The 14,908-nt window shown below is 34.7% G+C and overlaps 1 protein-coding gene across 1 annotated transcript; it reads right to left on the bottom strand.

Moving 5' to 3' along the window:
- Positions 1-2,863: 2,863 nt before the first annotated feature.
- Positions 2,864-14,065, bottom strand: LOC100372946 (uncharacterized). Its single transcript, XM_006824509.2, has 2 exons — positions 13,807-14,065; positions 2,864-6,518 (listed from the first exon to the last, which is right to left on the bottom strand). Exons 1-2 carry the CDS (start codon positions 13,809-13,811, stop codon positions 5,654-5,656), a joined length of 870 nt encoding a protein of 289 aa, XP_006824572.1. The 5' UTR covers positions 13,812-14,065; the 3' UTR covers positions 2,864-5,653.
- Between the last annotated feature and the right edge of the window lie 843 nt (positions 14,066-14,908).

The following is a 14,908-nucleotide window of genomic DNA, read 5'->3' as shown; positions in this document are numbered from 1 at the left end:
GCTCTACAATAAGCATACCAACTAATACTGTGTGCAATGTTATGACTCTACAATAAGCATACCAACTAATACTGTGTGTAATGGTATGGCCCTACAATAAGCATACCAACTAATACTGTGTACAATGGAATGGCTCTGCAATAAGCATACCAACTAATACTGTGTGCAATGGTATGGCTCTACAATAAATATACCAACTAATACTGTGTACAATGGTATGGCTCTACAATAAGCATATCAACTAATACTGTGTACAATGGTATGGCTCTACAATAAGCATACCAACTAATACTGTGTACAATAGTATGGCTCTACATTAAGCATACCAACTAACACTGTGTGCAATGATATGGCTCTACAATAAGCATAACAACTAATACTGTGTGCAATGGTATGGCTCTACAATAAGCATACCAACTAATACTGTGTGTAATGGTATGGCTCTACAATAAGTATACCAACTAATACTGTTTGCAATGGTATGGCTCTACAATAAGCATACCAACTAATACTGTTTGCAATGGTATGACTCTACAATAAGAATATCAACTAATACTGTGTGCAACGGCATGGCTCTACAATAAGCATACCAACTAATACTGTGTACAATGGTATGGCTCTAAAATAAGCATACCAACTAATACTGTGTACAATGGTATGACTCTACAATAAGCACACCAACTAATATTGTGTGCAATGGTATGGCTCTACAATAAGCATACCAACTAATACTGTGTGCAATGTTATGACTCTACAATAAGCATACCAACTAATACTGTGTGTAATGGTATGGCCCTACAATAAGCATACCAACTAATACTGTGTACAATGGAATGGCTCTGCAATAAGCATACCAACTAATACTGTGTGCAATGGTATGGCTCTACAATAAATATACCAACTAATAATGTGTACAATGGTATGGCTCTACAATAAGCATACCAACTAATACTGTGTACAATAGTATGGCTCTACATTAAGCATATCAACTAACACTGTGTGCAATGATATGGCTCTACAATAAGCATACCAACTAATACTGTGTGCAATGGCATGGCTCTACAATAAGCATACCATCTAATACTGTGTGTAATGGTATGGCTCTACAATAAGTATACCAAATAATACTGTGTACAATGGTATGGCTCTACAAATAGCATACCAAATAATACTGTGTACAATGATATAGTTCTACAATAAGCATACCACCTAATACTGTGTACAATGGTATGACTCTATAATAAGCATACCAACTAATACTGTGTGCAATGGTATGACTCTACAATAAGCATACCAACTAATCCTGTGTGCAATGGTATGGCTCTACAATAAGCATACCAACTAATACTGTGTGCAATGGTATGGCTCTACAATAAGTAAACCATCTAATACAGTGTGCCATGGTATGGCTCTACAATAAGTATACCAATTAATACTGTGTGCAATGGTATGGCTCTACAATAAGCATACCAACTAATACTGTGTGCAATGGTATGGCTCTACAATAAGCATACCAACTAATACTGTGTACAATGGTATGGCTCTACAATAAGCATACCAACTAATACTGTGTGCAATGGTATGGCTCTACAATAAGTATACCAACTAATACTGTTTGCAATGGTATGGCTCTACAATAAGCATACCAACTAATACTGTTTGCAATGGTATGGCTCTACAATAAGCACATCAACTAATACTGTGTGCAACGGCATGCCTCTACAATAAGCATACCAACTAATACTGTGTACAATGGTATGGCTCTAAAATAAGCATACCAACTAATACTGTGTACAATGGTATGGCTCTACAATAAGCATACCAACTAATACTGTGTACAATGATATAGTTCTACAATAAGCATACCAACTAATCCTGTGTGCAATGGTATGGCTCTACAATAAGCATACCAACTTATACTGTGTGCAATGGTATGGCTCTACAATAAGTATACCAACTAATACTGTGTGCAGTGGTATTGCTCTACAATAAGTATACCAACAAATACTGTGTGCGATGGTATGGTTTTATTATAGCATACCAACTAATACTAAAAATGGCATGTCTCTATAATAAGTATACCAACTGATTCTGCGTGCAATGTCATGGCTCAACCACAGGGAGCCCAGGAACTATGGTCAACTGTATGCAGTCTCTATGAGAGGGGGGTATCGGCTGGTATCTAGTGTAAGAAATTGACAAGGGATGAAGGCTCCAGCGAGCTCATATTTTTTTAACTGGAAAAAACAGATGAACAGAATGAAAAATAAAATCTATAAAAAATATCAGGTTGAAGAATATTAGTTGCCCCTTCAAATTTCGCCAAAGTCTTACCTATATATTTTACCCATATCTTCATAATAAATCAAGAAAACTAAACAAATTGACTCCATTTATGAATAATTAACGGTTGGTCCGAACGCACGGCACAGTTGGAGGCGAAGAACCAATCACAAGACTGGTTACGAACAAGTTGAGCAAGGCTAACCGAGTCGTAACCTCGATGTGGTTCGTAACCAGTCTCGTGATTGGTTGTTGATAAATTCTGAACAGACCGAAATCTAAAAAGTTTAAAACAGAATCAGCGAACTTCTTTGTGTGAATTCCGGTCAAACCCTGGTGGCAGCCATGTTGTTTTTATTATTGGAGGACGCATACGCACGTAATAATTCCATATTTGGAATTCGCATTTCCTTTTGGCGTAACTTATGGCGTTACGATGACAGATGTATAGTATTACATGGTATTCGACATGAATGTCAGGTTTGTATTGCGTTGTCCGATACAATAATGTTGCCTAATCATATATATAAAACGCAGAAATTAATGCCTGGAAGTGATCGCTGTCCAATAACTGCAACAATTAAAATACCAACTTTCACAGATATTTAACTATAACCTAAACAATAACCTACAAAATTAAATGTTCAAACTCAACAACAGAAATATATAAACTGTCCTTGCGAACAGATTAAGGCAAAAGCTTGATAAACAAATTTATAGAGGCTGACTTTATAAAGAGGAACATAAATGAAATTTGTTTAGAATTTCAAAATATATTGGAAAACATTAATAAAAAATGCTACATTGACAAAACAAAAAGAAATACATGTAAAAAAAAAAGACATAGATTTACAGATGCAAAATGTATGAATATATGAAAAAGGAATTGGAATCCATTGTCAAAAGTATACAAAAGAAACCTTATGACAAAGGCTTAAGAACAATTTATTATGAAAAGAAAAAGAACTTTCGAAAATACATTAAAAAATTACAAAAGGAAAGGTGGCAACAAATAAAACAAAAAATAGATTCTGAAGATAAAAAAGAAAATCAAATTAAATTTTGAAATGTTGTTAGACAATTTACTAAGAGAAAACAAGATAACACGGCTGTAGACATCCAATATGGAGAAGGGGGTCAATCATTTTCAAAATATAAGTGAAAACAATAATTTATCTACAGAGTGACAAAAATAGGTTTACAAAAAACTACTAGATGAGGAAAAAATTAACAAGAATAAATAACATGTTAAATGAAACATTAATCTATCACAAAATAATCCAAGCACATGAAATAGATCAACACCGAAAAAGTAACAGGACTTGATGGAAAACCATCCAAAATGCTGAAATACAGCCATCTATTGGTTACAAAAGCACTCCTAAAAATGTTTAACACCGCATTAAATAGTGGGGAATACCCAAACTGTTGGAATACTAGCACAATTACAACAATCCACAACAAAGGAGATATTCACAATCCAAATAATTACAGGAGTATTTCAACTAGAAGCTCAATCGGAAAGTTGTTCACGATGTTAATTAACAAAAGACTAGCACAGTATTTAAACACAACTTGATTCATAAAAATCAAGCTGGCTTTGCAGAACAACAGACCATGTAATACCACTGCACATATCGACAGAAAATATCAGTCAAAAAACAAAAAAACTATACTTTTGCTTCATTGATTTGAGCAAATGTTTTGACACAGTTTGAAGGCATGGACTGTTCCTTAAGTTACAACAAAACGATGTGTGTGGTAACATTTATAATGTCATAAAACGTATATACAGGAATATGGATTTTCAAGTGAAAATTGGTAACAAAGTAACACCATATTTCACAATACAAGATGGTGTCCAACACTATTTTATTTATTAATCAATGACTTAGTGGGGAGATAAATAAATGCACAAACAGTGCTCTTGAATTAAATGATTAGGCTATTACCTAACTGTTATTTGCTAACGACTTTGTATTGACAGCATTAACAGAAAACGATTTACAAAAAGCACTTAACACATTGCATCAATATACAAATAAATGGGGTCTGCAATTAAATACCAAAAAGACAAAAATAATGCTTTTCAACAAAATTGGGCACAAACCTGGAAACACACAATTTACATTTGGCAATAATTCAATAGATATAAGTGATACATTTACTTATTTGGGTGTTATATTTAATAAACATGGGTCACTGAACTGTACAATTGACAGACTGGCTGATGAAACGAGGAAATCAGAAGCAATGACAAGAACATTATTATCGGGATCAACAAACATTAATCTACAACTACAGTTATTCGAGGATATTCAAATTTGGGGTATCACTATAAATCAGGGATAAAACAAAAACAGAAAAACACCACCCCAGGTTATGTAGACACCTACTAAATGTCCATAACAAGACAAGCAACATTGACACTAGAATGGAAATTGGACGGCTCCCTTTAATTGCAAAAATACAATACCAAGCCATAATATATTATCAAAATATTTTGAGGAATGGCCCAATAAGCTTGGCATACGATGCATTAATAGACCAGTAACAGAATCAATACAAAGATTCTTGGTTTACAAATCTTCAGAAATTACAACAAATTTACAATATACATAACACAAAAAACATCAACTATAAAATAAAACTTGAGCAATAATGACCCAAACTCAAAACTATGGACATATGAATTATTAAAAATAAGATTGAAATTGCCAAATACCTAAAAAACAGTACAAAATAGAAAGGATACTAGCCTTCTTTCAAGACTAAGACTAAGTGAACATAAATTAATCATTGAATCTGGAACATACATACCAAAAATCAAATAATAGAAAATGTGCGAAATGTAATATTACTGAAGATGAGCTAAACTTTTTCACATCATGTAGTCTGTTAGCAAATAACGCAGAAAAACTGTTTACATTTTAAATGCTGAGAACAGACCAAAGAATATAATAAAATAATTAATTAAGTAAATAAAAAAGCATATACGACAAGAAAACAATATTATCAATGTTAAACAAAAACTCATGGAAATGTAATATTTTAATTGTTATCTTCAAGTACCAGTATTATTTCTTTACTGTATCTTTATGATAAGTATAGTTTTAGGTTTTTAGAATAGTTTGTTATACCTTTATTACATTTGTATTATCTTATCGTATAATGTGATTATTTCATAGTCATGGTCAATATGCAATTGAGCCAGTTCAGTACTTGTGTTATTATGTGCATTAAAAAAACATGATATAAGCCAAGAATATCTAACATTACACTAGTGATCTGTTAACATCAGGCAATGACTCGTTATGACTAAAACAAAAAATTATAAGCAAATTGTTCAGTTGAAATTTTTCTAAAGTATTTAGTCAGTTTTGTCAGTTACAAGTACATCCTCAAATGAAATACTGCTTTTTGTTGCCCATGAATTGTAACCGAGATTGAAAACATGTAAAGTGATTTCGTAGAGCCAGGCCCATATGGAAGAGGTTCCATTGACTAGAGCATCGCTCTGTTTATCTGCAATATTTTCCCCGTCATAATTCTCTTGATCTTCCGCTATTTTACTTTTGATAGCTTCTGTGTATTGGTTTTTGAAAGGGGTGTCCCCGTTGTCTTCCTTAATTTGTTCGACTTTTTGAACAAGTTCCTGTATTTGTTTCTTTTTCACCTTCTCTATTTTGGTTTTATTGTCAAAAGCAATCACACGTTTATTGCATTTGGCCAGTAAGTCCGACAGGTCTTCTGGCGTCTCTTTTAAAAATTCATCCAGCGTAGTGTTTTCCTGTGTAAGAGCATCCTTTCGTGTGAACAATACGATTAGGTATTTCATCATATCATCTCCAAAGGTTTCACGGAATATCTTGACCGAGTCGACATGCTCTTTAGTAAACCTGTCATCGGCATTAATAACCAAAATGAAGGCATCCACACCCTCGCCCTGACTCACTGCAACGCCAACGCACTTGGTGATTTCGGTTATTGTTTTCTCTTGCTCGCCGCCAGTATCAAACACACCAGGTGTGTCGATAACTACAAGATCTTTTCCATCAAATGTACGTTTTCCATAGCGTGTAGTCTTTGTCGTTGATACTAGACGTCGTTCGGCATCGAACGTATTTCCACCAATAATGCTATTGCCCGTTGCACTCTTACCACATCCAGTTCGACCAATCAAAACGAAAACCAATTTACTGCAATTGGATGCTTTTTTCCTATACAGAAAATTCCTATAAATTAAAAATAACAATTGAAAAAATGAATTACATTAGAACAAGTGTATATACTGGAACCATGAAAACAGCCTTAGAATCTACATTTTAAAGGAGTCGGAATATTAGATTGACTGCATCTCACCTAAAACATTTTTTTCAAAATCATCTATACTTATATCTGAACCCAGATGTCATCATTTGTAGGTGATTTTAGTTTCATTAAGAGTACATTTTAAAATTGTGTTGTCTACGCTTTTCGATATTACTTTTTAATCTTATATTTTGAAATTGAGTTTCGCAATTACCATATACATGATTCCAACACGCGACATGAAAAGATGTATGTTCAATTGTTACAAGGCGATTTCCATAGTAACAAACAGTTTTGTATTAAACGGCCAAGCTTTACGTGGTGAACAATACTTTTACAAACAATTACAATACTTGTAATTGCCAAAACTCAATTATATTACTTAAGACAAAGAAGAAATAACAGGAAAGCGTAGGAGACTACAAAAATTGAATATAATTTCACAATATGCAAATCATATATATGTGTAACCCAATCATTTTGTGTGCCCAAAATGTAGGTATTACGCAGTAATTTAGTAAATGATTGTGTATTTACCAACCCATCTTAGCATAAAATTGCAAACTGTTTTATAACATTATACAATGTATTAATTTATTTTGTATGTATAAGCTGCTCATCTATGCTTAATTGACCGTATTTATTATGCACAACTGTAGTTCTAAATTATGAGGTGTGAACGAGGTTGGATACCGTTTTTTATGAAAACTAGGCTGTGGATAGAAAGGAGCGGTAGGGAGAGTTGATTTGGTTTCTGGGCTCTCTGTATAAATACTAGCTAAGTTGTATGTGTAACTTGATGCATCGATCGAAAAGCTAGGAAAGAACTGAGTCAGGGTGTTGCAGCCCACGGGCGAGTTGCTGTGCGAAGTTTGTGTTATTCCCATGCCGTGAAGAAGTCAAAGTAACTGTCGAACCAGTGTCGCAGCAACTTTGTGGACATTCAACGTTGGACTGTGTCGTCGATTATCGGATTGTTGTGACTCGGGAACTGTTCGATTAAGCGGTGAGTGATCTCTTGAAAACTAGGGCTCAATGAACTTGACATTCATCAGATCATGGAGCCTGAATCTTCGAAAGTTGTTGTAATTCTCTTAGAGTGACTGTGTTCTCCGGCGTCGCCATTGCGTTATCGCCAATTATACGTGCCTCGTGACCAGCGAATTTTCGGAACTGTACAGAACGTTGTGAACCAGTTGGCGACTTTTGATATCGTGTGACATTGCTGTATATTGTTGAACATACCATATGTTTGTTTTGATATATTTTTATTATAGTAGTATTATCATTTAATGAGAACTGACGATAGCGGTAAAGATATTGTGTTCTCGCTGTACATTTTTGTAAAGCAATTAGTGGATGGCGCGAGTCTGTTGTTTTTGCCCCAGTAATTTGGTTTTTGAGTGACATTATTCTTTATTATTCATGTTTTTGGCCGTTTGGCAATTGCTCAGAAATCATCGCTGTGAAACTTTCAGCTTTACTTTGGATAGCGGTACTTTTAGACGCTACCATTTCTTGGGACGGGGACATAGCATAGACTCTGCTATCCTCTTCTTGCTTAATTTTTTCTGTGAAGTACCAGTGTACTTTCTGTAGCGGTTAGCCGCATATGATTCATATTGTTTAAGCATAATCTAGATTTATTTAATTATGCGTAGACTCCCTGTGTTTTACGTTGTTGAGTTTGAAGCATTTTAGTGAGTTTTAGAGATACATGTTTTGTTCTTTTAACAGAGCCTAGGTGCATTTCTATGTAGTAATCTGTGTTTTATATTAATGCAACTATTAATATTGCTCTTCTTTAAGATAGTTTAAAGTGAGAGGCTGTGACAGGTTAATACAGTGCATGTGATTATAATTAGGTACTGATCAGATATTATTGGATATGTTTAAAGTTTTGTTTGTGAGTATCAATGTAACATTTGATGTATTACACAGATCTTGATGGATTAATAAGGTTAGTGATGTATTTACACAGATTTTGATGGATTAATAAGGTTAATGTAGTTTGTTTAGTTTGAGCTGGATAGACCCTGTGTATAAGATAGATAGGACATGCTGGATTAATACATGTATATTGTTTTGAGCATACATGTATATCAGGTTGTTGTAGTTTAATATAGTTAAGTGAATTATTTGTACGATTATACGGTGGCCCATATATACAATTGGTCCGCTACATGAAAGTCAGTCGGCTATTTGAAAATTGCTCCGCTACATGAAAATCGGTCGGCTACTTGAAAATTGCTCGGCTACTTGAAAACTGATCCGCTACATGAAAATCGCTCCGCTACTTGAAAAAATCGGTCGGCTACTTGAAAATCGCGCCGCTATATGAAAATTGCTCCTCTATCTAGAAAATCGCGTGTATGTTGCGAGATAACCTTCGACCTGCAGATATGACCCGGAAGTACAACATGCAATGTATACCATTGCTTGTGTATGCTTAGGAAGTCGGGTAAACAACGTATTCATCTGTTTGTTAAATAAAATGAAGTCAACCAACCTGTATACTTGAAACATCATATTTGCATGTGTTGATTGTATTGGCATGCTGACTCTAGACTTTGAATGTAAACAGGTTACAAGTCAGTGCGCCATTCTAACCCTATACAACCACAAATTGTTCCGACTCGTTACCAAAATCTACTGTACCGTGTATCACGTTTACATCACTACAAATCAGTTTCATGGCTTTACTACTACTAAGTTTAGCTTTTATTCACCTATAAAACGAGCGTCTTGCTGTCAACATATATCATAGGGTGTGCGAGGGGGATAGCTGATACAGGTTACAGAAAATTAAAAAGGCATTTTACGTTTTTACAAGAAATAAAATGAAAATTTCATGTATAGTGAAAATGGGTTTTTACACTTTACGAAGATAAAACAAATTCATAATTACATTGTACAGTTATTTTCATAAATTTGATTTAAGAGCCAAAGAATATCACACATAGAATAACCTCCGGTGAACGCGTTCTGCTATGACAAATCTCATGGGTTTGTGTGACGCATATGCGCGAATCAGGCCAGGAATTAATGTCGAACGTTAACGTGCGATATTAGTTCCGGTTTGATATATTTTCCGGTGTTCTACTAAGAACAGTGCTTGACGAGGACACTTGCACACCGCATTAAATAAAGTGTAGATAACATCGCGTACATGTCATTGTAAAAGTCAGAATATTTAGAACATCGTGTTAACTTCGAACGTCACGCTAAATCGCTCATTGTTTTAGCAAATGAGCATACAAATTAAATATGCATATAATAATAATAATAATTATTATTATAATTATAATAATTCACTAAACAAACTACAGTGAGTATAAAATATATAATCATGATATAATCTGTTCAGATATAGAGGTAAGAAATGGATCTTTTGACAAGTTATTAAAATAATATTATAGTGACAAATAAAAATCTGATGCCAGACAAAACATCAGAAATATAATATACGAGGCGAAACAATGATCATCATTGTCTGTTGTAAGGATTAGCTCTTAAACTTAACAATTGTTTAATTTCATTATGTTATTGACGAAATAACTATAAATTATAACAAGTTTTGTATTTGCGACTTGAATACTAATATTTTTTACTGAATACTAATAATAATATACTACTACCTTGAATGGGTCTCTCCCAGATTTTGTGTCAATATGGTATTTTTTTTTTAATATTTTGGGTCATTTATGTCAAAACTGCTATTTCCGACGACTTCTTGAAAACTACCAGCTCAATTCATTTGATACATGTTATGTAGGTATCTTGTGTTAATCTCTATTAGATATGTTCTTTTTGTGACGATATCAACTATTCTCAATTCTTAGCAATTATTTTTTCATGTTTGGAAAAATAAAATTATACATGAGCATGCTTGACATGTATGTGGAATCATCGATAAAAGGAAACTAGAAGAGAAAACTTTTTCACATTTTATTTTAGTAAAACAATAGAATAGTTGAATTACAAAAACAATGCGACACGTATTATGTACAACGCCAGGCAAAATAATATTAATCATTTATAATCCTTAAGTAAATAACACATCTGGTGTTTACACAAGCAGAGGTGCTCGCTAGGTTGTTGTATTTTGTTTATAAATGTACTATTTGTATTTACTGATAGTTTTACGGAAATAGTTTCAAACACAGTCTTTGCTGTTATATACATTTATTTAGATTTTGGATTACTTAATATATAGAACTGCATAGATTCAATCAACAAGATATAAAACATGTGTGTGGTCGAAACTTCCTACATTCGAGATATACGTAACAACTTAGCCATCTGCCGTCGATGCATCAACAGCAGAACGTTTATTTTCATTGAACAATGCACATTATTTACGAGAATCCACTACACCGCGAAGAAAATTCAAGAAATGCATTGCGCTTGTGCGACGACCTCACCCGGAAGTTTTAGCGCACGGAAAATTCTTCGCATGATACCGGGCTTCAAATGAGGAATTACAAGTTTGTAATTTCGTACGAATTACAACATTTTATGTGGAAAATGGTTTATACACTTACAAAAAATAAGATTTGTGTACGAATTACGGAAGAATAGGATAGCTGATTACGTTTTACACCTTGCTCATGTCTACGAAATTACGTTTTTTTTATTTTTTAAATTACATTATTACGAAAAATAAAAACAATTGATTACAGCTTACGAAAATACCCCTTGCCGACCGTCATATCACATGATTCGCAACTACGGGTTGTAAATCGGGCACACTAATGTTTATGACTTATTTAAAAAGTCGGTGTGATTGTCAAAGCTGAGGTGATAGAACGGTCAACTAAACTAATTGCACAAACAAACAATATGTTATCTGTAATAATTGAAATGTGTGCAATTTTGGCGCGACACACAAAGCTTACCTACATGCTATGAGGACATTTTCAACAATTTGGTCTACCATCATGTTGTGAATATATCGTGCACACATGATCTCTAAAATTTAAAAGAAAGCGAAAAACGACAAGAAAAAATCTCGCTCATAAACCCCATGCACACATCATGGCTAATGTTTGGTCTATAATGAGGTACACTCAATCATAATTTGATCACCTTCAAATGATCTATGACGAGGTATAGATTTGTTTAAAACAGCCTTATCAATGGAGCTATAAAAATATGTCCTATAACGTCAGTAACTCGGTGCTCCGGTACAACATGCCCAATTGAGACGAGTCGTAGTTACATGACGCAATATTTTCCAATAAACACTATGTGTATAAACAAAATATTTCTATATGAACTATAATAATGATTTGTAATACTCAAGAATGGACGAAAACTAATGTACTTTGGATATTAAAAACGATGACAGAATCTCAATTGCCAAAACGGATATATGCGTAGATCAAATTGGTATTTGAGTACTAGATAGATGAAGTTGTACGACGTAGTATTATAATAGTAGAAACAAACCAGGTGACGATTCAAAACCACGTGAACACGTGTATCCCTCCTCCGGTGGTGATAATAATACATAAATGGATTTCTATACCATTTTAACTCCTAAACAACAATAATGTTAATTACAATAACAGCGAAAAATATATACTAGTATGCAAGTTATTGCAAAACATGCGTAAATTATGACGCGTAGTATTTCTTCTCAAAGTTCGATTAAAGAGCTACGCGTTTATGTCAGTTCATTGTTTTCGATTTAAATTTAAACTCTTCATTGTACGTCACGTGTAGCAAGCTTTTAGTAAATATACATCATGATACGAGTTTTACACTATGCCGTTATATAGATTTAAAAATAATTAAACACAAATGCATCATCTTCAGCTCATTGGGGTGCATATAGTTTCCCGCTTGTTTTCTTTAAAAAATTAATAATTTGTGTTACCGTGATTTTCAAGTAACCGACCGATTTTCATGTAGCTGACCGATTTTCATGTAGTCGACCGATTTTCATGTAGCCGACCGATTTTCATATAGCCGACTGATTTTCATGTAGCCGACCGATTTTCACGTAACCGACCGATTTTCATGTAACCGACCGATTTTCATATAGCCGGCCGATTTTCATGTAGCCGACCGATTTTCATGTAGCCGACCGATTTTCATATAGTCGGCCGATTTTCATGTAGCCGACCGATTTTCATGTAGCCGACCGACTTTTTTTCAAGTAGCAGAACGATTTTCAAATAGCCGACGGATTTTCATGTAGCGGACTAATTGTATTTATAGGCCACCGTACGATTAGGACTGATATAGTGATTAGCTTGCTGGCTTATAGTTGTAGTCAGTGAGTATTGGCCACACTTAGTCAGGTTAAAGTACTTATTACAAGCATTATAGTTATTGAATGTTGTTAATGTTAAATAGAGAGAACAAAGCATCGGTTGTTTTGGAAGTTGCTTGTTGAGTCAGGGATTTTTCTTTGTATTGTATTAAAGTATTTGAAATTTATACTGTTCAACCATTGTCAGCACCTTGTCTGTATGTGTGCGTGTTTCTTCACCCTGTGGTGTGTTAATGTTCGTTGTATACTGACTAATCAACACCACGGACCCTGCCCCAAGAATTTTAAATTGTGGCATCGACTCTCGTTGGCAAACAGGCCCCGGTGAGAGAAGTGTTACATATGCAATATAGAAGTAGTGACTCACGGGATAAAAGTTTTCCAGAAATAATACTCTTTCCAAAGAGACTACATTTACTGAGCTAAATGCTACAAAATATAAGGTCCATTCTTCCCTTCTGAAACGCGAGCCCAAAAGCTTAATATTGTAATTCGACCACCGAATTAATTACCATTAAGTAATATATATATATATGCTGGAAAGACCAAACTAATCTCAAACTAGTAACCTAGAAACGAGAACTACAATTACCCCAAGCGTGTAGCTCTCAGATCTGTAGCGATTAAATACAACTGCAGTTTACTGTAGCGTTGAATTCATGATCGTTAAACCCAAGTTTAAATTCTACCCCAACGCAAAGATAGCGCATTAAGTCGTAATTATGGTAAGAAAATGGTCACACAGCCCTGTGACGTACATTTTGTAGTTCCAAACTGGAATATGGTCTCCTTAACAAAATGCATAATATGTCAGAATTTGCAAATTGCTCATTAAGTCAGGAGAGACAACAGTGCATTCAATCATGTACGGAACTGCACATGTCGTCTGGTAGAAAAATATTTCAAAACAAACACGATTGTAGTTAACATACCCCATGATTACTTTCGAAGATTGCTATTAATGCTATTATCAACTGTAAATTTGTCGGTTTACGGCGAAGTTTCAGAGAGACTGACTTTCCCGATGAGAGAAGACTGCTAGCATGTCGTCATGATGGCGGTCCTGGCTTTCTGAGTTGGCGATAGTTGGCATTTGGTGAGGCGCATTCCACGACACTGCACTCTCGCATATATGTACAATTTTGTATGTATACGCCTTCCTGTCGCTACTTCTTGTTGAACTGTGAGCTTGTTTATGCATCGCCCAGTATCTTGCATACCATTATTCACTTTAAAGTCTAGTGGCAAGTTAAGACAAGTTTCTTTTTTTTGTTACCAAACGCTTCAGCGTGGTATTAAGAGTTTGTTTTCAGGGGTGGGTGATACCAAGGTGGGAAATGGATGCACATATGGGGTTAATTCCTTGAATTGCAATATAGAGGGTTCAGGCCGAAATACAATATATAGTGTTTTCATGTTTCGTCTGATATTTCTGTGGTATTCTGCTGCTGTAAGTAATGCACGATTTGTTCCGAAATTCAGTATATTTTGTGTATTCCAGGGTTATTCGTTTTTTGCTGAAAACACTCCTATTTTTTAGTGGCAGAGTCGAATAGTCTCACTTCCACTGGGAAATCTGCATTGTTGCTTGAATGTGAGTTAATTAAACACATTTTTCAGACCGGCGAAAGAGTATGCAACAGCCAATTTTAACAGCCTGTCACGTGATTTTAGTCTGAATGTCAACATGAAAAGAGGCTAGTCCATTTTACGCAGGAGTAATTGGGAGTAGAATATGTGAGGGATAGTATCAACAGAGATGTGCATAGTGAAAAGTAATATCTATCCTTCATTTGCATTTCTGAGCATTTCTGTTTTAGTTTATTGGTTTGAAAATGTTGAACTTGCATGATTTGCAATGTGTTTTTTTAATGGGACTCCCCCATTGATCGAATCCCGGGTTTGAACGAGAACGGCACACCACGTGATTCGTTTGAATACAATGCTGATGGCAAACATGCCGTGTTACTGCGGTACTCCACTGACGGGATGACTTACTAGTACTGCATGCTACAACTTCGCTTGTGATGTTGC

Source organism: Saccoglossus kowalevskii, chromosome 7 (assembly GCF_978046115.1).
Source record: "Saccoglossus kowalevskii chromosome 7, keSacKowa6.1, whole genome shotgun sequence".
Taxonomy (NCBI): Eukaryota; Metazoa; Hemichordata; class Enteropneusta; family Harrimaniidae; genus Saccoglossus; species Saccoglossus kowalevskii.
Note: the sequence above shows the minus strand (reverse complement) of the source record. Positions and strands in the feature narration are given on the sequence as shown.